This window comes from Ambystoma mexicanum, chromosome 14 (assembly GCF_040938575.1).
Source record: "Ambystoma mexicanum isolate Mex_15411 chromosome 14, UKY_AmexF1_1, whole genome shotgun sequence".
NCBI lineage: Eukaryota > Metazoa > Chordata > Amphibia > Caudata > Ambystomatidae > Ambystoma > Ambystoma mexicanum.
In genome coordinates this window covers 536,166,825-536,192,131 of record NC_090940.1, presented here as the reverse complement: position 1 = coordinate 536,192,131, position 25,307 = coordinate 536,166,825, and the positions used below count along the sequence as shown (strand labels likewise).

Sequence of the window (25,307 nt, the reverse complement as noted above, 5' to 3'; positions counted from 1 at the left end):
GTCATGTTAAGTTCCAGAATTGAGGCCGGATCTTCCATAATTTTCTTGTGCACTGTCGTAATTTTATCAGAGAATGCTTGTTGGACTTTAAAACAGTATTCAGAAGAGGGAGGAAAAAAGGTTTCCTTGTACTATTAGGGGATTCTTCAATTTCAGTGTTAAATATTTTTGACGTAGTAAACATTTTTTCCCCCCTGTACTCTCAGTTATCTAGTTCATTGTGTTTTCATCCAAGGGAGTTTTAATCCATTAACATTCTGCTAATCTTTTTTTCCTGTTTTAACAGTTTAAGTTGCAGGGAGAACCAACTATGATGATTGTGTCTGTCCCTAACAGTTCTAGTTTTGACAGGGGCAATCCTGTTGAGCATATCAGTGATAACCAAGTCATATTTGGAAAACAGGATATCTGGTGGATCGAGATTGGATGTACGTGTCATGATATTTTAAAACCTGTAAGATCTGAGAAGTGCATTATAATTGCATGACATGTACTTAACGGTTACAGATTCACATTATAACACGGTGCTCATTGTCAGGCTAGGGTCCCCTTTGCATTGTTAGAGGAGGTGGCGGTTGATGTGCTCACCAAGTTCTCAAAAGTGTTCATGTAGGTCGGTCGAGTCATTGGCAGAACAGGTCAATCCGTTTTCTGATATGTCAGGTGATGTCTTCAGGTATCTCCTCAGGGGGGCCCATATGTCCTTTGGTCTACAGGTGGGCACAACACTTTGGGTATATATTTCTTTGGTTTCATGTACGTATATTAGGCCTCTCAGCCATGCTTGTCGGGTGGGGGGAGTTTTTGCCATCCATGCTCGAAGGATACATCTTTTGGCGACCGCCCCTGCAATTGCGACAAGTCTCTGCGTTTTGATCGAGACCTTCCCAATATCGCCCAGTAGGTACTTCAACGGGGCTGCCGGGATTTGGAGTCTGATAATGTCACTCACTGTATCGACCACTTTGCGCCAGAAATTTCTGATCAGGGGACAGTCCCAATACACGTGAAATGAGTTTGCCCCTTGGGTCTGGATTTAGGACATTCAGGTTTTAATGTGGGGTCAAATTTGCCGATTTTACTGGGGGGTGATGTGCAAATGATTCAGTATCTTGAATTGAATCAGTCTGAAGTTGGTACATATGGAGACAGATTTGGTGAATGGTAGTATTTTGCCCATTCGGCATTCTCTATAGAGATCCCTAGCCCATTTGGCTTTCATTGTGTTTGAGGAGGTATGTCGTTGGACCGCTTGATAGAGGGAAGAGATTCCACCAGTAAATCCTTCTGGTGTCATGGTGTTGGTTAAGAATTGGTGAGTCGGTAGAACTTCCGGAAAGGAGAGCCATTGCTTATTGCATGCTGACTTGAACCTATAGTACTGTAGTGATGTGACCAACACGGCCCGACATTCGCCTGGACTATCCCAAGCGACGCAAACTCCCCATCTGGATATAGGTTCCCCCTTCCCTGGGTCCCACCTTCTCTGGAGGGTCTTGTCAAGGGTTGGTTCGAGCTGTGGGTTGTGCCATAGCGGGGTGTGTGGCCAGTATGGGTTGTCGCACCCCACTCTTTCCAATAGGCTGGACCAGGCACGCACTGTAGTGCCCACCGGGTCTACTCCCCCCCCCCCGGTCTCTTTGTGGTTTGGAGAAGGGCATTGCATGTGTCATGATATTTAAACATTTATGTAAATCCGCCGATCCAATTTTATTGGTATTCCTACAAGGTTTCTCCTCCGGAGTAGAATTTCCAGGAAGGGTTAATTTTAAGAGTCCAGAGAAGTGGTCCGACCAGACACAGGGGCTGGTACTAACAGGGCCAATCTGTATATTATGCTGCTACCCAGTCAAGGATATTGCCTTTGATATGGGTTGCCTCATTATTGTAGACCAGAATATCATTTTTTAAATGAAGTTCAAGAGAGATTGCGTCTTTATCATTGTGGTTTCCCAAGATCTCTCATGAACAGGATGGATGTGGTCAGGGTGGCCAAGAGGTGCCAATTAAAATTAGGCATCTCAAATCGGAAGGGCGATAAGTCACAAAGAAATGTATATAGTGCGTAGGAGAGGAGTTGATTATTAAATTAAGCCGCTCACAGCCTTCACATTTGGTGGTGGTACGGAAGAAATTAAGTTCTTCCCTAGCGATAAGTGCTACCCCCTCCACCAATCTCCGACTCTCTAGGTTGTCCATAATATGTAAAGACCCTGGGGGATAGCAGCCTGAATAATAGGATCACTGTATTCCTGGAGCCAGGTTTCAGTTATGGCCTGGAGCCAGGTTTCAGTTATGGCCAAGAAGTCAATATCATTGTCCAGAATAAAGTCATGGACATCTATGGCTGACTTTCCTAGCGACCTAGTATTCAAGAGAGCACCTTTAAGAGTAATCCAGTCAAGGGATATATACTTCACAAGACCCTTAATCTGTTTTGAAACATGCTTCTTGATAGACGGTATCAAAACGTGATCATAATTAGACATACTCGACCGAGTTTCAACAATTGGTGCCAAGGGTCCTATGCTCAAAGATCTCCTGAGGAGTGAGCATTTATTAGAGGTGTTACAAGTTTTTGGCGCACAATTGCAGCTAAGAGAGCTCCATAGTGGGGTTTACTTGAATTTCACAATCCAAACATGCAGGCGTGTGCAATTCCATACCTGTGTGAGAAACGTGCGAAGAAAAGCTCCAGTTCCAGAAAAAAAGGGTTGCCGGCAGCATCAGCACAGACTAGCACAGACTGGCTAGACCCTGGCATGCCGGCGCCGACGAGGCTGAATTCAGTCAAATGAGCGCACAGACTACAATTCCACTGGGAATTGTTCGCTGTGCGATCCACAGACAACGCCTGCAGTAACACCAGCGGGCTGCACTAGGTGAAAGATTTCCAAACATGTGAAAACCAAAAACAGGTAATTTAATAATAAAAACAGCTAAAAATACACAATCTAGACACTTTCAAAGCTAAATGATACAAATATTTAAGTTACTTTAAAAGAACTATCAACTCGACAAGAAGGTGCTGAGAGAAGCAATGTGCAAAATGCAATATGTAAACTACAGCCAAGATTAAAACAGCGTTTGACTGCAACAAACAGTCACACTCTTAACACTGTTCCATGGCTTGTTGGGTCACCATGCACTTTGAACCCTGGTTCTGTATTCCTTGGCTCTTGCCAACACAGGTTTCCTCTTGACCTGCAGTGCCTTGAACTCTTAGCTTTGCCCAATACTGGTTTCTCAGCTCATAACCTTCTTGGCAGTCTCTTGACTTTTGCCCTGCTTGGATCTCAAAAAATACATTTTGTGGTATCTGCCACTGTACCACCTTTCTTTCACTCCACTCACGAGTGCTCACAGCTTGCTTTTGCTCTGGGTGGCATTCAAAAGGGCTTTTAATGTCAGTTTGTTTAGTATACAAAAGTACTTGTTTCGGTATTCACAATTGCCTTTCTTACGTTCCCCGCTCAATGTTTCATTAATATAATGCACATATGGGCAAAACCACCCGCTTGCCGTGTTCGTGCCCCCTTTCCCATCCAGACTCACCCATGGCATGTCTGTGAGGTCCTAGGCAGCCAGTGTCTTGCTACCCATCTGGGCATCTCGCTATAGCAATGAAGCAGCGTACTGTGGCTTTGCTCCCACAGTCGGCGTGCTGTCACTGGGTTCGGCTTCCCGACGTGAGTCCTCCAGCTGGTGACTGCCCCTTCCTCGCAGTTCACCCAGGACCTCAGCAGTCTCACTTTACACAGCTTTCCCTCTGTAACTGGTCTCGGTTCTCCAGCGATTCTTGTGCCAATGCACCCTCTCTCCGCTCAAGGAAGGTGCTCCGCCTTCTCCACCTACCTCTCCTGCTACTCAACGGATATCCATTAAGCTCTTTAAATATCCCATGCGGAGGCTCGGGATCATTAGAGCTAGTCCGCTCACATGTAGTCTGCATTGACTCTGGACTATCTACGTGCTAGTACGAAAATGGTGTTTGGGGGAAGTTTGTTTGAATAAAGGAAGTGTGCATAACTCTGTTGTCTCCTCCTTGTCCCATTGTTGAGGTGATGTTTCTGGGGTGCAGGGACATGGCTGACAGTAGGCCAAAGGCTTGAGGGATAGAGGGTTTGTTCTGCAAAGGGAATGGGCAATACCATGTTTTAGCCAAGGACATCCTCTTTCCCACTCCCCATGTTTCCTCGGTCCAGATGATCCTCTCTTGCACATCAACCTCCAACGGAAGGTTCCAAAAGCGATAACCTTTCTTTGGCCATCGAACAGAGGATTCTGGGAGGAACGAAGTGAGGACACCCTTGGTTTCCTCACATTACCCATATACTAAATGATATAGTCAGCCATAAAGCAAAAATGCGGAACTGCCAAAACAGAACTGGTGGTGGCAGCGCCATAATATTTAAGAGCGTGCCAATCATGAAAACAGCACCAGCCAAACAATACAACCAGTAGACCTTTAGAGTCAATCCATGTAGCAGATATACCACACTCTGAGGCTACACTCGGAGGCAAAAGGGGTGTTAAAGTTTTTTTTTTTTTTTTTTTTTTTAAAAAAAATCAGATCTAGCTTGACTTACAATACCAACCTTCCTCATTTTTTGGTTAGATCCGAACGACTCTCCTAAAACCATTAGATAATACTGCCTGGGTGTCGCACATGTTCTAGGACACACGCTGCATGGCATCTTTGCACCATCCTCTAATTTCTCTGTGGGCTCTCCTCAGCTCTTCTTTTGGACAGATCTCCCAGGAATTCCCCTTTCATTCACTTATAGTAAAACATACGCAAAGTGTAACAAAATGCATATTGGAAATTGATCAGCGATTACCATGCTATTGCACCACTGATAGTTTCCATAGCACAACATGACAAGAACACCTCAAAGTAGTTTGATACCTTTCATAGATTAGTACCTGGCGAGGGTCAGATTGTAACAATCTGATTGGCCCTCACCTGGGCTTTACCCAACCGGGAATCCCTTTCTTAAAGTTCCTTTCCCTTGTCCCCGGCAGGGGGGGTGGGTGGTCATCCACAGCTGGAGGCTGCCATCTTCCCCCACTGGGGATTCAGGTAAGTGTTTTCACTCCCCCTGCATCCTCCAATCCAGACAATCCCCTCCCCATCGTCCCAACCCCACTTACCTTCTTGGTCCATTTCGGGAGTGGGCGCGCTGGGAACACTCCTGTCCCCAGCGGGTCCGCTCCCGATCTGCGACAGGCCATCATGGAAAGGAAGAAAGGACTACACAACTATTTTTTTAACAGCCACCATGGAAAGGGAGAGAGAAGGGACTACTTGTAGTCCCTTCTCCCTTTCCATGGCGGTACTTATTTGTTTTCCTTTTTCCAATAATTTTTAATGGCCACCAAGGAAAAATAGACTCCCCCCGGCAGCCAATTTTTGCCTTTATTTCTGTTCCGAAGTGCTCCTCCACTTCGGAGCAGAAAAATAATGCTGTTAGTACCCCTTTCTTGTGGGCCAGGGTACTAATAGCAATGCAGGGGCATTACTGAGTCAGGTAATGCCCCTGCTGCTCGGGGCTTATCGCTTATATACATGATTACAACTATTGACTCCCTGAGCCCAATGAAACTTGCACAACTTCAGCAACGAAAAGCTGCAATTATGCATGGACACAAGGTAAGGACACCTACTAAATCCACAGAAGACCAGGTCTTATTAAATCACTACCTACAGAAGAAGAAAAATTCTTAATGCAATTTTTTTTCCAGCAAAAAAACCGATGTAATATTTACGGTCCTAGATGATTTTCACTTACAAAATCCAGGTTTTTAGACCTTTCATTGGACCAAATAATGTGTTAAAATGGTACAAGGCATTCGCAATAGAAATCGCTCCAGACTTCATCGGGTCATGTACGGAAGAAGGTCCCTGGGGTAGCTTATTGGGAGCATGGCTTGAAGGGTCTTTAATTTCTATGGTGGATAATGAAGAGAAGCTGAAGACAATAAGCGGTGTCCTCTGGTTTTGATCCCCAAGATTAGAAGTCAGGCTGTCTGCCTCCATACTTAAACCTCCATTACCAGGATTGACCACAGCTGTAGTCCAACTCTTCCCTGACCTTATTTTGGGCGCTCCGGAGTTTGTCATGGAAGGCCCTTTGGACTCTGTACAATCGTCATTTGTAGGGTTAATGGTCCGATTGACAACTCTGAGTTTTTCCCCATAATCTGAAAAGTTTGAAGAGTTCCTTGGTTTGATTCCCATCCCTATTTATCTGGTCATTATAATGGATGTGGAGTGCTTGCTGAGTGTGCAGACCGAGTGGATTACCCCCGGTATCTGCTCCTTTTGGAGTAGTTTTTCATTGTTTGGACCGAATTGGAGTTGGTTTTCAGTCTGAACTATACCTCAGCTTTATCAACACACTTCTGGACGCGGAGCCACGCTGAGTGTTTGCTGTAGTGGTCGCGACACGAGTCGAGAAGAGATCCAGCTGAAATTGACCCAGACCTAAATGGCTTAAAACATACAAGGAGCCAAGTACGTCACAGCGAATTGCATGCTAAAGTATCTCACTGACGAAGCTTACGTTATCGTTGCCTCTTTGCGTTCAGAGCATGGTTTTAACTGCAAGCGGCAACAGTAAAGGAAAAAGAAACCCAGTACAAACAGCATGTGAGCACTCTGAAATATTACGCGCAAATTATCCAAGCCCCGCTACCCCTTCCAGCAGTACTTCTCTGTACTCAGAATACGATCTAGTGAGTGATCGACTAGCACAGACCCCCCCGCCCAAAGCTCACGGGAAACGGCAAAGCGATTCAGCTTTCAACGTCATCCGAGCAGGGCATAGAATCAGCTGACAAGCTGAATGAGTCCAAGGAAGACTGTGCGACGACCCCTCCTTCTGTGCCGATTAAAGGACAGAACAAAAAGTCTGCTGATAAGCTGCCTGAACCCACTGATGACAGTATGGAAGACATTGCTGTGATTTCCTTTTCTCCATCTGACATAGCGCACAGCAGGAAGTCAGCAAAAAAAAGCTGATTGTGTCGGCGGGTACAACTCTTGGAAATCACCCTGACGAACTGCTCTTAAATGCCATAGGCAAAACATGCAACGGCACCCGACTGGTGGCTAAAACTCGAGGAAGGTAGCCTCCAAAAGAAGTCACTCTAGCTCTGATATCGGAACATTAAAATGGCATTTTAAAGCCAAAGCTCCCCCCACAGCAGTGCACAACAGCTGAAGAGTCAAATGAATGCTGCACTCGAGGAAGCTGAGGGAAAGGGAAAATGATTTACTTCACAAAGTAACTGATGAAGATCTCCTGTCTGGCACGTTACTGATATGTGGAGAGTCAGAGTGCCCAAAGACCTCAGAACACTGTCATCCTGAGAGATCTTGAACAGTGAGGCTAAATTCAACTAGCAGTACAACAATAAATTGCCAAGAAAAACATAATAACAAACGACTTAGAAGCTGTAAGCAGAAGTGATCAGTTTACAGAGGAAACGTGTAGTACAAGACCCTCTAGAGAAGATCGTGACAATGAATGGGAAGACAAATTGTGCCAAAACGGTGGGAAAGCCAGTCATTCAAATTAAAGAGGAAGGCTGGGCTCCGAAGAGACCTACACTTCAGAGCACCAGCCTAAAGCTGTCTGGAATATCGGGGCAAACAAACTTCGCTGACTCCCAAGACGGAAATGTGTGCCATGAAATAGCCAATATTGGAGAAAATATTGGCAACTTCGGACACTTGGAGATAGTGCTCATACAAAATCTAGAGATGGCTACTACGTCAAATCAGAACTTGAATAATAAGGAGCAGATAAATTGTAAACTTGATTTGCCACATATCAAAGATGTTCTTTGTAAAAACAAAAATAGACAAACTCAGATGACGCGAACAAGAGCATCCATGCTCGATCCAATAAAATTGATGAACTAAGATGAATCATCAGAGTCAGATGATAGCGAAAGTCCCAGATGTCAACAAGCCAAAAGGAGAAATCTTAGACAGCAGTCCTTCTACAGATGTAACATCAAAACATCCAAATCCACAAATAGAACTTGCTAAAACATCATGGGCAAAAGAGATGCAAGACTTGATCACCTCAGTAGTAACAATAATTCTAGCCCATTTTTATGAAACACTGAGTGAAAATTATGAAGAACAGTCCACGTTACTAGCATTGATGAATATCAAGACGACTTATGTGGAATCGGTTATGGAAGCACTCAGGGAAAAAGAGGCAAAGAGAAAGACATGCAAGGAATTGTCCTTAAATCCCTGATGGATCTCTTCCAAGATGCCAAATCTGAGAAAATTTGTCACTGGGTTCCAAAACCAGTTAAAATGAGACTACTCCTATACAAACAAAATTGCGTAGTAATGATGAGAGACCGATAGAAAACAAATAGTCATATTCACTTAACGACTCATGAAAAAAAGAGCTTGGCATGTAATTGCAAGGATCTGGCTCAGGTGGATGTCGTTGAAAAAAAAAAAACATATCTTCCACCAGTCATACTGGTCCAATGTCAGCCCAAGCCCAGATCTCCAGAAATGTGCCAAACCATGACAAAGAGATTCCCTTACTTCCTACGGAAGTTAATCAACAGAAAAAGCGGAAAGTAATGCGTTCTCCATTTTTGAACAAAAAAACCATGATGTGAAAAATAATCAAACTTGCGGAGGCAAGCATCTTTGCAAGACAAACATTTTTTCAAAAACAAGATATAAAAAGGAACAGTGGATCAAGGAGTTTCCTCAGAAAAATTACTATACCTTCAGTAACGAAAATTCCTGTTACAAATCCCGTTGCAGAGACATCTAAGAACAAGATAGCAGAACAAAACTTCCAAGAACCCAATTACATCAGAGGAAGAAGTTAGCAAATTTGATGAAAGTATCCGCAAATTACTCAATTCATCAGTATACGAAGGAGAACAAATTGAAAGTCCGAAACAAAAGAGGAAGATCCATGGTTTCTTCAAAGAAGTAGCAAGAGAAGTTTGCCTCCAAAATCTTTGACAGATGAAAAAGTACTCTTCATGACGTCAAGTGAAGAAAAAAAAAATTGAGAAATGTAGGTCTAAAATCAACGCTTCTAATAACATTCTCACAAGAAATAATGAAATCCCTCCTCACAAAACCAAAGCCAGTTACCAAACAAAAGTATACAAATATACAAGAAACGGAGCAAATCGCATCAAATGGAAACTCAAGATGAATCGGGAATAGGCTAGTAAATGACAAGTGGGGTGGGATCCGGACACTGAGATAAGACTAGAGAGAATGGTAAGTGAAAAAGATGGACTCATTAAACCTGTCCACTATCATACAATTGCTGCAATAAATTCCACGAATGAGAGTCACACGGTCGGAAGACAAACACAGTTTTCCAGACGAAAACAAAAATGACTGACTCGGACATTAAATTCTACCATATCAACTACAATGATCGAAGCAGGTGATGATTTACGATCCTTGGGACTTGTTAAAAAGTTAAGTCCAATATGAAAGTGAGGTGAGGAGTAAGAATCCAGAAGGAATTAAAACCTTTGTACCCCGATCCTGGAATGCCAGAGCAGGAAGGCAACCATGGCTTAGTGTATCATCATCACAACATTTGGATACCAAATCAGGTAGCAAGGACTGAGACGATCACTACTCAACATTATTCAAAGAAAAAAGATTTTCAGAATACAATTCAAATTACCATCAAGGGCAGAAACACAGACATTCAAAACTGATCAAATTCGACATTGTCAGAAGATCCAGACTCTGAGTTCAGTGACTGGAACTTTGGCAGCGAAAAGCGGAGCCTAGGATGCAAAAACCTCAACTCCCACAAGATGGAAGATTGGGAGTTGGAACACCAGAGGTTACCGGCACCTTTTTAAACAAAGAACATCAACCTATCAATGACCTGAAAATTATATGCATTCAAGAATGCTGGCTGCAAGAGCTTCCTTTGTTAGATGGGTACACAATTTTACTCAATCCAGCAAAAAGAGGACTGCGTGGAAGACCTTCCTCTGGCCTATTAACTATGTCAATAAATGGGACTTACATGAGTGTTATCAAAGCCATAAATCCAAATCCATATATTCAGATAACTATAATTAAGCTGTCAAATTACACTCCAGAAAAATGTGATCTACTACTTCTATTAAATGTATACTGGAACCCCACAAATGCAGAGGGGATATCTTCATAGACAACATATGTAAATGGATTGGCCGGTTCTCTGAGAACTACTGCTGCATCCAAATAGTAATTTGCGGGGACCTGAACGCCAATTGCTTTGAAGACTGGAAAAATCAAGAGCGAAAATCTAATTATAAGGATAGAAAGATCCTTCGAGGGAAACTCTGGATGGAGGAAATGGAGTATACATAGATTAAATGGTAATATCAAAGGAGATATGCCACCAGCTACAACATGATCCAATGGACAGCAAAAAGCCACGCTTTATCTTTATATCTGGAAATAGGTTACAAACAAATTCTGAGATAAAAGGTGGAACGTAATCCATATAGTGATCATGATCCCATTATTGTCACGATAGCAGGAAGAGAAAAAGAAAAAGACTAAAAAAAATTGAACAGAGGGTGGAACTGGTATCTGGACGAAACTCACTAAGAATAAAAACAAAAGACATCTCAGTCTTGACAAGAGATCTAAAAGCATGGCAACTTCAAGAGATAAACTCAGATGTGCTTTAAAGAAAGTCAAACCCAGTTGCCGAAACCGCATTTCAAGGCAATCCATGTTTATGACACAGATGTAGACAAAAGAAAAGATCTGTGGCTAATATAAACAAAATGGAGTTGATACGAAAAGAAAAGTTATAAAAATTAGCAAAAATCACATAAGATAATTCTTCAAAGAGATGCAGAAAATATGCAGCGCAGTAGCCAACTCAATGGCATAAATCTATGGCAACTATTAAACGAGAAAAAAGGCAATAGAGATCCATGCCTTATAAATCCGATTACAGAAGAATCTTGGATAAACCATTTCAAGATCCTATTTGATGACAAAAAGATCGAGCAAGAGCAGATCGATAAAGACCAAAAAGCCCCCGAGCCCTGGAATGTAGAAATCAATCGAGATGATATTGAAACCCTCATCAATAAAGCAGTGCATCACAAGAACCCGGGCCAGACAGACTTTCAAAGGCTGTACTGAAAGCAAATACAACACTATGGTCAGAATTCTGTGAGATACTGTTCAAAAGAATAGTGGAGGGAATAGTACCAGAATCGTGGAAGAGCGCGATTGTAGTCCTCTAAAAAAGGAGATTGGATGGAACCTACAAATTACTGACCGATCGCGCTGCTCGATTGTGTAGGGAAATCTTTGCTACACTACTCTTAAAATCAACTGAAAAGAAGGATCAAGGAAACAAAGTCATATGACAGACATTCAGGTTTTGTGGAACAAGTGGGCTGCAGCCTTAACCTATCCTATTAAGCTTATTGAAAAAATGTAGCGTTGCAAAATAAGCAAAAGATCTATATAGCCAGCATTGACCTACAGCAGGCTTTTGACAGTATATATCGAAATCTGCTGTGGGGAAAGCTGGAATCCAAAGGATGCCCAATCAATCTACTAAAGGCGATAAAAGAGCTTTATTCCGGCACGTCTATGCAAGTTAAATTAGACCAGCGTGGCAATTTATCAAAGAAAATCGAAACCAAGAAGGGATTAAAACAAGGATGCCGTTTGGCTGCCACTTTGTTTAGCTATTATATCGAGGATATGAAAACAATCCCGGATAACAAGCTTTCATTCTCACCAAAAATAAACGGCACAGAAGTAGGCAGACTCCTGTATGCCGATGATGGTATTCTCCTAGACCAAACCAAGATAGGTTTGAAGAGGTCCCTAAATCTGTTGGCAAAATATGTTCTAAATAAATATTTTAAACTAAATGCTGTAAAATTGGAAATTATGGTTCTAGGAGATAAAACATGGAGTACTCACAAAGCAATATGGTCATTAGATGGAAACCACCTGAAACCGATAAACGAATTGAAGTATCTAGGCATGCAGATAAGTATGTCAAAAGGTTAAAAAGCCTGTGCGGATGCCCCGAGAATAAAAGTAAAAGATTGACTGCACAAGGAAAGGTTATAGACAGAAGATACAGAACATTTTCGCTGTAACCAATAATTGATTTCTATAAGCAAAAAGTGTCCCCTGCCCTCTTGAGTTGTGGAATTTTCTAGAAGGTTACTTTTGGAAAAATATTCTATATACAATTACCAACATCTATCCCAATGCCTATAATAAGACAAGAATTAGGATTGAGATCGCTCTATACACAAGTAATCTGGAACAAGCTAATGTTACATAGAAAGGCAACACTTATGATTGCCCACCTAAATTGAAGTTCTAGTAATGCATAAATCTGGAAATATAGAGGGGGTCCTAGACGAATGGAACACAGAGCGTGACTACACTTGGAGTAATCTTGAACTCGATAGACACTTTGGCCAAAATCCAATGCTAGTACAGATGAATCTTTGGGTCGATGATTGGAGAAAAAAAGGGAAGAGGCAAGATTGAAATCTCGGACACACTTTTGAAAACTGACTGGAGAGCAATGAATGTTATTCCGACGTATCTGAAGAAATTCCATCACCATAAGCAGCAAGACTTCCAAGATTCAGATTAAATGTGCTGCATAATAAAACCACTTTGCAAAGATACAGGAAACACCAAAATTGCATAGACTGCCAGTTCTATCAATCAGAAAGTAAAACATTAAGACATTTGATTCCATTTTGCCCGAAATTGAAAGGTTTGAGGATCAGCTATCTGCATGACCGAATAATAGAGCGGGGAGGCCCTGGGGCTGATCAAGGGTGGTAACTGATATATGGGTGCCGAGACATGAAAATTATGCCATTGGAAAGTTCCTAGAGGCAGCGCTGGAAAAACTAAAGGAGGAGGGAGGAATGATTCACTTGTAAAGGGCCAAAATAGAAACCAGCAAATGAAACGATTAGAAAGGTTATTGAAAAAAAATAATAAAAAAAAATAAAGTTGGTTTCAATTATTTCTTCTTACTGTGAAAAACTATTTTACACTAATAAAAATAAATAATGGCTGCGTTTACCTTCAATAATCTTATCTTTGTATTCTCTCTTTGTATTTCCATGCTGCCTTATTTATCACGTTTTTATCTTTGAGCAATGCATGCTCTTTTACTGGCTTTTAACTGGGCCAGTTCTGGGGAGAACCACTTTTGATAGTTTGGCGCATCTCTAGTACTTCTTAATTTCATGGGGGCAAGTCCGTCTAGCAGCGATGTCATGTCTTTGTTGTAGTTTTCGATGAGACGGTCAGGATGATCCGAATCATTTGATTTGATCATCAGAGCAACCATGCAGTCTGATGGATCAGCAGCTGTAACGGCCCGGTAATTCCTACTTGGTTCATATTGATGTCTAAGTGGAGAGTGGAGTTGTATCTGACATGAAATAGAGGAGTGATCGGACCATACACAAGGTGGTATGATGGGGATAGGGCAGTGAGGACTGTAGGTCTTTATTCATGCTCTTGTCTAACTGAAACTGGTCCCAATTGCTCCAGTGCCAGGGGCTACCAGGAGGCAAAAAGGGTTGGAATGCTCAAAGCCCTCCTCTCCAAAACACTCCCCCACGCCCCCGACCAACTACACAGAGATAAGTCACTTTATGACCACTTGAAATCCAACATGTCCAGTTTTCTGTTGGTCCACCGTGCAACAACTTAAGAATATGAGCAGAGGCTAAAGTGTATAGGGTCAAGTTCTTCCACAGGAAAGGAACCTTAATCTGCAAACACAATTACATTGATTGGATGCTAAATCCATTTGACTTGTACAACCCTTTCTCTAATCATAATAATAATTTGAGTTAAGTAGAGAAAAAGGGAGTGGGGAGCTAACAAGCGAGAGGGAAATGGTGGGCAATTGGCACCAAGGGATCTAACAAGTAACTAGGGGAGGAGACAGTGGGGAGCAGATGACCAAATCTCAGGTAGGGTTGGAAGCGCAGGATGTGGACCTAGGTGTTTGGGAGAAGCCATTCCTAAGAGGAATGCCTTGAGTTCTTTCCTTAACTGTAGAACACAATTCGAATTTTGAGTTGGCGAGCTGAAGGGAGGAGATATTGTTACCTTTAATTATTAAACAACTGTTGACTAGTTATCCCACTTCGGAATAACTCAAAGGATTAACATTCAGAATATGTGAACACTTAGAAGTACTGAACACAGGTAAGTTCAAAGCATTAGCTTTCTTTACAGAGAAGACGAAAACAAATATGCAAAGCTATCAATAGTGGGCATCATTGGAATTCATGACGTGTGAGTCAAATCAATTGACTTTTTTTCGAAATTTTAATTTCAGAAAAGTACAGAATAAACATGCAAAAGGCATAAAAAGTATAACATCTAATACATAAATTAAAAAATCATTCAAATATAGAGCATTTTCATAAAACCATATGCGGAAGGGAGAACACCAAAGATTTTGCCCCATCCAATGTACAAGCATTAAACGTTCTAAAAATGGGTAAAAAAAAAAAAAAAAAAAAAAAAAAAACCAAGATAGGGAAATAATTTTAAATGAATGTAATCTTCCACCATTCTTCCATTATAGCTGCAAAAAGGGACTATTGTCTGCATCTTACTAATAGAGCAATGTGCTACCACTGAAACTAGCGATAGGCTCTTTCATCGAATATTAAATAAAATAACCCACTTACGTATGCTGGCAAACCAGCGGGCAAAGTTATCCAAACTCAACATTGGGTTATGCTCAAGGAAATATCGCATGGTGGGCATGACAATACCAAATACGATGTGCTCGCTCCCCCCCCCCCCCCATCTTGAAGAATGGAACAATGATAGCCTCCTTTCAACTCTGAGGGAAGAGATCTTTCAGTACTTACATGTGCGTCTCCCTTCTGACCTCTCGCTGCCTCTGACATTAACAAATACAAACCCTTAAACTGAGACATTGTGGCTGCATCTCGTATTAAGCGATAAGACCCCCGCCCGCCCTCACCCTTCAATGATAGCCTGTATCCCAAAGTTACCGGTCCATGGTAGATTGACCCAACTACCATGACTTACAGTCTCCTGCCTTATGATAGACTGGAAGCAATGGAACGTCCCACGGTAGAGAGGCTTTGCTGCATTCTGTACTTGAAGGCGGACCTACAAGAAAATTCAACAATGAACGCAATGCAAAGATCAATAAGCACTTAAAACAGACTTCATTTAAACAGGGCAACTGGGATGTACATAAAGTTTGTCGACTCTGTACACTGCTAGGATACACATAATCTAAATTGTTGTCATGATGTCACAGATCCAGATTGCCCTTTTTGTATTTGAATGCATGGCAATGGAGATATTCAAACTTTAATTAACAATGCAGTTAGTGTAAATGTTTGCAATTTCTGGAAGTGCCTTGACCCAAGGAATTCAACTAAAGAGCAAAATACTGGCACCAATATCGGCATTAAATGAATTGCAAATCAACGCTTCCTAGTTGGAGCGAATGTAACAAGGTTGCAAAATGTGCACTCACCACTAGCCATTGGCAAGTGAAATTTGACTCTTGGTGAGTAAGAAATGGTGTGCTGTGTGTATGTATAGAATTGAGGTGGCAAGGCACTTTTTAGACTGGCTAGTGTCTTTCAAATCGATTTCTGTCCCGTGATGTAACAATACATTAAGAAATGACACATTAAGAATTGACAAATTAGCTGGAGATCTCTATGCAAATATCCTAAAACTACCGACTTTCCCCTCCAGTGGACGCAGCGTGGGTATGCAAGCTCGCCTAGGTCTATCCCTATGGAAAATAGGCATAGGTTTGAGAGACGATTGTGTTAGTGGAAAAATAAAAAGCATTTAGTTCTAAATCAAAACGTCGTGCCAGTAGGTTGCAGACATATCAGGAATCTCCCTCCACTCGAATAGGGTCGATTTCAGAAACCACTGCACACAAACGTCGATTTATATAACACGTTTAAAACACAAGACACAAAGGGAAGTGGCAAAGGTACAGCCCAAACACGCTACGAAGCTATAGAAGAAGGAAAAAACACATTGTTTGGTGGCACATAAAAGTTGATGCTCTAAATGAGACGTTAATGGGAGGTTGGCGCTCGTAGAAACTCAACTTGCTACTTCTGCCAAAGATAGCAAAAAGGTAGACCACTCCCTCGGATACTTTTACCAATTGATTGGGTGCTCTCTGTACATACGTCACTAGCACTACACCATTAAATGGAGTCTTCGGACAGCCCGATTAACTAAAAGGGTCATGTGCAAACCCGACAAGAAGGGAACCGGAAGTATGCAAAGGGCACATTTGCAAAGGACCTAGAAAAAGAGCCATAAACCAAATATTTGACAAGTACACCAAGCAAAAGGAGAAATGGATGATCTTAGCAAGGCTCGATTCCAAAATGCATTAGCTTTACTGTGCATTATGCAAAAATGACTAGAGTGCTTCTTGCATGTCACAATAAGCATTCTAAGCACAAGGTCAAAAAGGAATGATTAGAGTTTTTCTCTATGGAAAAACAAGCCTGTACGCGTGTTGCCATGCCTATATCTGCTGTTGCTAAGCTTCGCAGGTGGCATCATTACCGGGTGCCAATAAAAACCAGGCCGGCTGAGGTGCATGGGTGCCATAAGACACCACACATCCAGTCTGCTGCAGTGGGGAGGTTGGATGCAAACATAGAACAGTGCCCTTGATCCCAGGGCAGTATTTTTATTTTTAATACACCTTCCTTGCTGCTGCCAAGCCATGTTTCCATACTCAAGGTCGATAAAAAGTCAGGGTTTGCTCACCGACAAAATAAAAAATACATTAAATCCATAACCCTAGCAGGTAACCAATGATTACATTGCAGAAAAAGAGAGAATAATGGAAGGTGTAAAAATAACGAATTTCAAAAATAAAGGTAAAAAACATTGAATTGAAGTCAAAATAACGAATTGCAGGGAATACTGAAGTATTGCATGGTTGCTATACAATTGAAAAAAGAAAGAAAAAGGGAACAGTTCTAAAAAGAAAGGGAGGCTCCAGGGGTCGATGCAGGAAGAGGGTCTGGGGGATAAAACCCCTACCCCCCCATTAATAGGTTCTTTTGAGGGCATGTGTAGGTAGAATGTATGTTATGTAAATTAAAATAAACTGTAGAAACGTTTGTAGAGCTGGAATCGTATTAATGTGAAATCCACTAGATGCCACTGAGACCACAGATACGAACTGTATGTAGATATTTGGTATATGAAAAGGGAATCGCGATATTTTTTCCACCTTTACTTGTGGCTCATTAAAAAGCCATCTTGGGGTTTTCCCACTGACAAAAATCACATAACTTAACTAACCTTTTTTGCATTTAGGCATTTCTTTAGTGTGATTCCCCAAGTTACAGTAAACTGTATTTAATCCTTTAAAACTTAACTTTCCAAAGCCTTCAGGGACTACTTGATATCAGCTCATTAAGTAATGGCTTAAGATAACTCAAGCGGAAGGGAGTTGGCACATGTATTGAAGTATTTTAGGAAGTGAAAGGATTTGCACCCATTTGTTTTTTAACAATTATTACCAGAGATGAGCCCTTGCCTATTTCAATGGATCTCATTTGATTTACGACAAGTGGCAAGGAGCCTCCAGCTAAACCGGCATCAAAAATTGAATGTACGCTGTTGACGATCAATTAAACCTTCAGTCTGAATTTAGATGAAGAATGGGAAGAAAAAAAAATGATACAGGGTCTGAAAACAGGTTGGAGGGCCAGGGAGTGTGTAATCAGGAGCCAGTTCTATTGGGTTATGCTAAACCACAAACAATAATCGCCCGTTTGTACAAGATCACACAGGGCACTGTGCAATTTAATAGATATCCCCCCTCCCTTTTTTAAATCTTTTTTTTAACCAAACAAAAACCCTTTAAAAACTCAACGACTGCATAGACACATTTCAAAACAAATGTAGAGAAAAACAGAAGTATTCACCTGTCTATACTTACGAGGCAAGTCTCCCGGGAAGAGGCTTATCTCTCGCCTACGACAAAGTAACACTTAATGAAGACCGCGCCTAGCTCAGAAAGCAAAGCCAGTTACAACAGAACATCGCATTAGTACACGTTACATTGACATACTGTGGAAAGAGGAATGCTAGTCTGGACAACCATGGCTTGTATAGGAGTCAGAGCCCTGGATGAACTGATCAACTAAACAGAGGCATCAGTCAGCTAATGAAGTGATTTTCTCAGGTGGTCAATGCTACTTTACATAAACACAGCGACAGTGTGCCCTTGGATTAGAAGCCAACCCCATATGGTCCCATTCACTAAAAGGATTGCGCATTATTATGTTTGTTCAGCTCCCAATAGCCACTGCCCTAACTAACAGTGTCAGATGGTACAAGCATGTGTTAAATCATGCAGGGATACTGGGAGCGGTGTCATACTGACCTAACAATTCAAAATTAGAACTACCACAGCTGCTGTGGAAACCGGCACATAAAAGCAAAAAGGGGCAATCTTCCTTGAAGAAGTGAACACAGATAAGTACATAACAACGGACCATGCATCTTTTTTTTTACCCTTTCTTTATTGGACTGTTAAAATGTCATCCATAATGAACAATGAAAGCAATTTCACAGCAAATTCCCTGTGAGTGACACTCATTTTTCATGCGAGGATATAAACACCTGCCCTGCCTTCTACCATGAAACATTTGCTGTGGGGTGCAAAGAAAATAACAAACACGTTTAGAAACTGAATTGAGACACGATCAGTCCTCCACGGACTTCATATGTTAACATACAAGTGATGCATTACAATATAAGAAAAGCAGTTAAAAGGTTACATTTCGATTCCCAGGTGGCCGCCGAAACAAGGTAGGTGTGTCAGCGGCTGCTCCCAGGGTTCGGCAGATACACCACCCCCCCGAAGGCAGAGAGCACGAAAAGGCACAGGGGGGACGACCCAGAGCAAAGTGAAACCAGTGGTAGCACTTTTAAGCCACGGAAAGCAGTGCACGAGAGAAGAGAGTTGTGAGGAGCCCTACGTGAGAAGGAAAGTACTCCCTGGCTGCCCCCAGAGAGTTGCCAGCGAGGAGGCTCGTCAGGCAGCAGAGAGGAGGCTGTCTCCCTTGGGCGGACCCGGCGGCAGAAAGTGACAAAAGCTCCCAGCAGCACTGCAGGGGAGAACCGAGGTGTTATGTCTTCGACTGATGTGCACATGCGCGAGCCTCGTTCTGGCCACGCATGCACGTTGGCAATAAAGACGGTCTGTGTGGCAGATGCTGCCGGGACCCTGGAACGTACAGACGTGTGTGTATGAGTCTTATTGCATGCATGCGCGCGGACGCTAGTACAGGGCGGCCCGAGGCACAGGAAGCCCCCCCCCCCCCATCACATTGGCGACGAGGCGGGACACGGGGAGAGAAACACTCGGCACGTGTAAACGTGTCGTTATGGGTATTTCTTCTTCACGTGCGTCACAAATCTTACACGAGTGATGGTGGCCATTTTGTTTTGGATGCTGAAGGCAGTTGCGGCCCGCAAGGGTGCTCGTGCGCTGCCTAGACACCGAGGTAAACCACCCCTCAATTTTTGGACACCCTGCAATTTTCCTCAAGAGGGAGGATTGCACTTTTACCTGAGCCAACAGGTTGTGGGAGAGGAGCAAACCTCTCACATCTTCACAACAACTTTGCGCAAGAGGTCAGGTATATCGAACCTGAGTGCAGCCAGGTTTGCGGCCTCTAACACGGACTAAGGTGCCTGTGCGACCTGTGAACATGACGGACAGCGATGGAGACGCTCCGGCGACAGCAAGAATGGTGAGAAGGCAGCATGGATCCCTACAACCAATGCAAGAATTTGACACCTCAGGTCCACCGCCAAAACTGAGTCCGAGATGGCTTCTATGGATCAAGAAACTTGACATGTTTTTCGCTGCCACTGGGGAGACAGACGATGATGCCAAAGTGGCCACGCTGCTATACTCAGCGGGCACAGAGGTACTGCACATTTACAAATCTCTTTCCTTACCCGCAATGAACTATGATGCAGTCAAAACCGTGCTGAAGGATCATTTCATCCCCCTATCCAACGTTGACTTTGACAGGTTTGTCATGTGCGGGGAGAAGCAGCATGCGGAGTCGCCGCTAGATAAGTTTTGTGCATGTTTGAGACAGCTAGCCACCACGTGCAGATGGACGGATGCAGAGTTAATGATCCGCCATCAACTGATTCAGGGTTGCAGTTCAGGCAAGCTGAGGAGGCAGGTCCTGAGGGAGCCTGGCATGTCGCTGGCGCAGATTTTGGACAGTGGAAGGGTGTACGAACTTGCCAAAAGTAGAGGAGCTAAGATGGATGCGGCCACACGCCCAGGCAAGCATGAGGACGCTTTTGCTGTTGGGGAAACATCCCCAGACGAAGCCCAGGTGGAGCCAGAAGAGGCAGGAATCAACACCGCAGTATTGTGGGTATGACTTGCCGCATTTGGAAGACTGTCCAGCTAAGACGAGAGTCTGCGGAAGATGCAACATGCCAGGGCACTATGCCAGGATGTGCAGAGCTGCTGCCCTGGTGACCACGCAGAGAGGGCCCGCTAGGCTGGGTGGCCGGTTTAGGAAACAATGCAGTGTCGCTGCCGTCGAACAGGATGCCCAAAGACTTAACATTGCGGAAGAGGAGGAAGATGAAGTCTTCTTCATCTCAAACTTGGCTACCGGGACCAAGAAGCGCAGACAACCAAAGTGCGTTGTAGACATTCAAAGGGTCCCTACACAGGTACTGATAGATACAGGAGCCTTGGTGTGCGTACTGGCCACTGAACATTATGAGGCCATAACAGGTCCCCCTCCGTTGGACAAATCAAGAGCAAAACGCATTCGGTGGTGATGATCCCCTACCCATCAAAGGGGTGTTTGTAGCTCCTGTAGCCCGAGGGGACAAGGTGATAAAGCAAGGTTTTTCGTTACTGATGTCAGCCCACGGTCGCTGTTGAGTTGTGCGGCCTCGGAAGCATTGGACCTGGTTCACTTTGCACTTGCGATCTACCAAAGGGACGTCGAGTCACTTCCGGAGAGGTTTGAGAGTACCTTTCAGGGGATTGGCCGACTGAAAGCAGAGCCAGTACGACTACACATAGATGAAACGATCCGCCCTATGGCGCTGAAGCACCGACGAATCCCGTTTCACCTTAGGTCCCAGGTTGAAGACGAACTCAAAGCGCTAATCAGCATGGGCATCATTGAAAGGATGGAGGGGCCGACTCCTTGGGTCTCGCCAATCGTGGTGGCGCCCAAACCCAAACAGCTGGGCAAGGTACGCATCTGTGTGGACATGCGGCTGCCCAATGCAGCCATTAAGCGTGAACGCCACCTGACCCCCACGATAGACATCAGCAAATTCAGGGGGCCAGGATATTCTCCAAACTGGATCTAAGGGCAGGGTATCACCAACTAGAACTGCAGGCAGACTCGAGGTACATTACCACCTTTACCACGCACAAGGGTCTGTACCAATTCAAAAGCCTCAGCTTTGGGATATCCTCTGCCGCAGAGGTCTTTCAGAATGCCATCAGGGGCGCTCTGGTGGGTCTAAGGGGAGTAATCAATATGAGTGGCAATATTCTGGTTTTCGCCCCATCACATGCCAAGCACATTAAGCGTCTAGAGGCGACCTTGCAGAGACTCAAAGACCTTGGACTCACCTTGCATCGTGACAAATGCGAGTTCTTCAAGGACCGCATTGGGTTCTTTGGGTTTGTGTTTCATGAGAACGGTGTATCCCCGGATCCGGAGAAAGTCAGACATCCGTGAAGCCGCAAGCCCCCAGTCGCCGACAGAAGTCCGCAGCTTTCTGGGGATGGTTAATTATTGTGGCCGATTCATCAAGGGGCTGGCATCCCTATCTGAACCCCTTCGGACCCTCACGAAAAATGAAGCTGCTTAGGTCTGAGGCACGAGAGTGCAAGAAGCGTTCAATTCCATCAAGAAGGCACTGTCCGATCAGGACACAGTGGCGTATTTTGACCCCTCGGCCGAATCTGAGATCGTCGTGGATGCAAGTCCCGTGGGCCTAGGGGCTGTCCTAATGCAGGAAGACGCGAGAGGCGAAATGGTACGCATCGAATATGCAAGCAAAACCCTCACAAAAACTGAAAGACGCTACTCACAGATTGAGAGGGAGGCCCTGGCAATCCTGTGGGGCTGCAGGCATTTTAGGTTGTATATTCTTGGGAAACCCGTAACTGTCATAACGGATCACAAGCCACTTCTTCCGATCCTTGCGGGCGTGTCGTCTAAACCACCTCCCAGAATTGAGCGGTGGATGCTCGCCCTCACTGAATATGGGGCCAAGTTAGTGTACCAGCCAGGAACAAACAATCCTGCGGACTATTTGTCCCGCCACCCCAACGAGAAAAGGGAACAGGGCCTGGGAGAAGTAGAATGCCAAGATTTTATTCACAATATTGTGGAATGTGCCAGTCCGGTGGCGTTGGACAGAATGGTAGTGGCACAAGAGTCGGCGAACGACGAGGTGTTCAAGATCATCCAAACTGCAATTCGGAGCGGGGAGTGGAGAGACGTCCTGCAAAACAATACAAGGAGAGAACACAGAACCCAGAGGGACCTGCAGGCGTTATGGAAGGTTCGTTAGGAACTCTCAATGTCGGAGGATGGTTTGCTGTTAAGAGGGCGGCAAATTGTAGTTCCTCAGTCGCTGAGGTCTCGAGTCCTGGAGCTGGCACACACCGGACATCAGGGCGTGGCAAAGACAAAGGCGAGGCTGCGACCAAAAGTATGGTCCCCTGATCTGGAGGCCCTCGTTGAGTTACATGTGAAAAGATGTTTGCCGTGCCAAGCAGCGAGCCCCCTAGAAAGGGCACCGCCGATTAAGTCAATGGAGCCGAGTGAGAAGCCGTGGAGTACAGTCCACGCAGATTTTGGATCCACCGGAAGGGGTATGTACTTTTTAGTGGTAGTGGACCAGTGGTCGAGGTACCCAGAGGTGGAACTCGTGGACTCAACAGCCAGCGACCATACCATGCTGGCCTTAGAAATAAATTCGCCACGCATGGCCTCCCTGAAATCTTCTGCTCAGACAATGTGCCGCCTTTCACTGGGAACCTATTTGCTCAATATCTTGAGAGAAAAAGGAATACTGCACCGGAAAGTGTCGCCACTCTGGCCCCGGGCAAATGGAGAGGCCGAAGGGCTCACGAGGACGCTCAACAAGGTATTCCCATAGCGGCGAACAGTGGAGGGGAACTAAAGAGGACTCTTTTCGGGTTTCTCAGAGTACCGAACGACACCCCACCAGTCCACCGGAGTGGCTCCAGCAGAGGCTCTTTTTGGGCGCTGCCTGAGAGGGCTCCTCCCCGAACTGGAAGGGCGTGAGCCGGGTGTTATAGACAATGACAGAGTGAGGGAAGATCGAGAAGTGCACAACGCTAAGGAGACCGAAAGGAGAAGAATGCAAGATAAGGAGATAGTGGTAGGAGACTCGGTGCTGGTACGAAACCGCAGGCCAGAAGGAAAGCAGTCATTGCCCTATGAACCACAACCGTGGGCCGTCACCCATGTTAAGGGATCCACGATTACCGCGGCAAATGCAAAAGGAACTATCACCCGCAACCAATCCTTTTTTTAAAAAAATGGACAATCGGCCCTGTAATGTCGACCCCGCAGTGCCTGCACGACCAGAGGAGGAGGATGAAGTCCCTGAAGATGACCCACCCATGGATCAGACGCCGGCAGTCGGGACCCCACCACCTATCCCGAATGAGGAACGGAGGCACCCTGCGCGACAAGGCCGCACTATACCTGTTCGACTCAAAAACTACGTCCTAGACTCTGGAGACTGAACAGGTGACTGTCCCAGGCCAATGATCCACGGTTGCAAATGTTAATACTGTTTTCCGGGTATGGTTTAGTTGTAAGTTATTGCACTATTTTGTTTAAAGAAAAAAAGGGATGTTATGTCTTCGACTGATGTGCGCAAGGCAAGCCTCGTTCTGGCCACGCATGCGTGTTGGAAATAAAGCGGTCCGTGTGGCAGATGCCGCCGGGACTCTGGAACGTACAGGCGTGTGTGTATGAGTCTTATTGCATGCATGCACGCAGATGCTAGTACAGGGCAGCAACCAGAGGCTCGGAAGTGGACAGAGCAGCCCCACGCGGACCCACAGAAAACACCCCAGGGGCGTTGAGGCGGTGTCTACTGAAGCCAAGCGGGCACAGGTAGGCGCCGCACCCCCCTGCACGGTGCATTGTCCCCTTGCAAGAGTTTGCGGTTCTCAGGGAGGACCGTTGGCAACGGCTGCGAAGAGAGGAGCGAGGCAGTCAACCCACATGAACATCGGCACAGGGGTCGTACAGCGAGGCCAGCCGTGGGGAACCCAGGGAGGAGTCTTCTGCCTCGAGGCGTAAAGGGGCTTCAGTAAGAGCCACACGCAGAGGACCGGGAGAGGAGCTGGGCGAGCAGTCGAACAACCGCCGCGCAGTGGGTAAGAAGAGGGAGGAGGAACGGATCAAGCGAAGTCCAAAGAGGCATCGGAAGCTCCGGCAACATGAGGGCGGTAGGTGACTCTACAGACCGCAGCAACCCTACCCAGGGCCCCCGTTCATAAGGTAGGACCAGCTGGGTAGGGCGTGGGATAAGGGGACAAAAGGGCGTGGCATAAGGGGACAAAAGAAATAAGAAGAGGGTGAGGCACCCCCACCCATTGACGGAGCTAGGACCGGGGATACCCAGCACTTCCACAGCCACCAGGCAGATAGTACAGGCGCAAAGGAGAGGGATAAACCTCCCCCAAAAAGAGCTAGCAGCATGACACCCAAGACAACGGCGCACAGAGTGGAGAGCCAAAGGGCAAGGGCACACAAGACCGCAAAGCCAAGGGGGAGAACCAAGGAGCCCCAGCCATCTGATGGGCATCCGCTGAAGTGGTCAGGGTGAAACAAGGGATGCTTAACTAAGGAGTTACTCTGGCACCACCCACAATGGTACAGGCGCCCAGCCAAGAAAGAAGCCGGGAAGGATAGACTGCAGAAAGCACAGGGAAGGTCAGTAGGGAACCCACTAAGGGGTGAAGCCATGAGGCGCACACAAAGAGGGGCGTACCCAGTGGAAGAAAGTGTTTTCCAATTGTAGTTGGTGTGCCCTAACGGATCAGATCTGAGGAGTGGCCCCAAAGGAACAAGAGCCATCTGAGGTGCTTTCTAGTGGGACGGAAGTCAAGCAGGAGATTGCTGATCTGGCCCTTGCCTTG

At 44.9% G+C, this 25,307-nt stretch overlaps 1 protein-coding gene across 7 annotated transcripts in view; it reads right to left on the bottom strand.

Annotated features, from left to right (window-relative positions):
• SLC25A29 (solute carrier family 25 member 29) overlaps positions 1–25,307 on the bottom strand; it is a 64,371-nt gene that overhangs the window by 12,675 nt on the left and 26,389 nt on the right. For 4 of the 7 annotated variants that reach the window (XM_069637789.1, XM_069637783.1, XM_069637787.1 and 1 more), the window contains exon 3: positions 15,119–15,202. Coding sequence is in view for 1 of the 7 variants with exons in the window: in XM_069637783.1 (XP_069493884.1) it covers positions 15,119–15,202 (84 nt within the window). In the remaining 6 variants the exon portion in view is untranslated. Of the gene's footprint in view, positions 1–15,118; positions 15,203–18,027; positions 18,077–25,307 lie in introns of all 7 variants that reach the window. The other 3 variants (XM_069637782.1, XM_069637788.1, XM_069637785.1) reach the window with 2 other exon arrangements.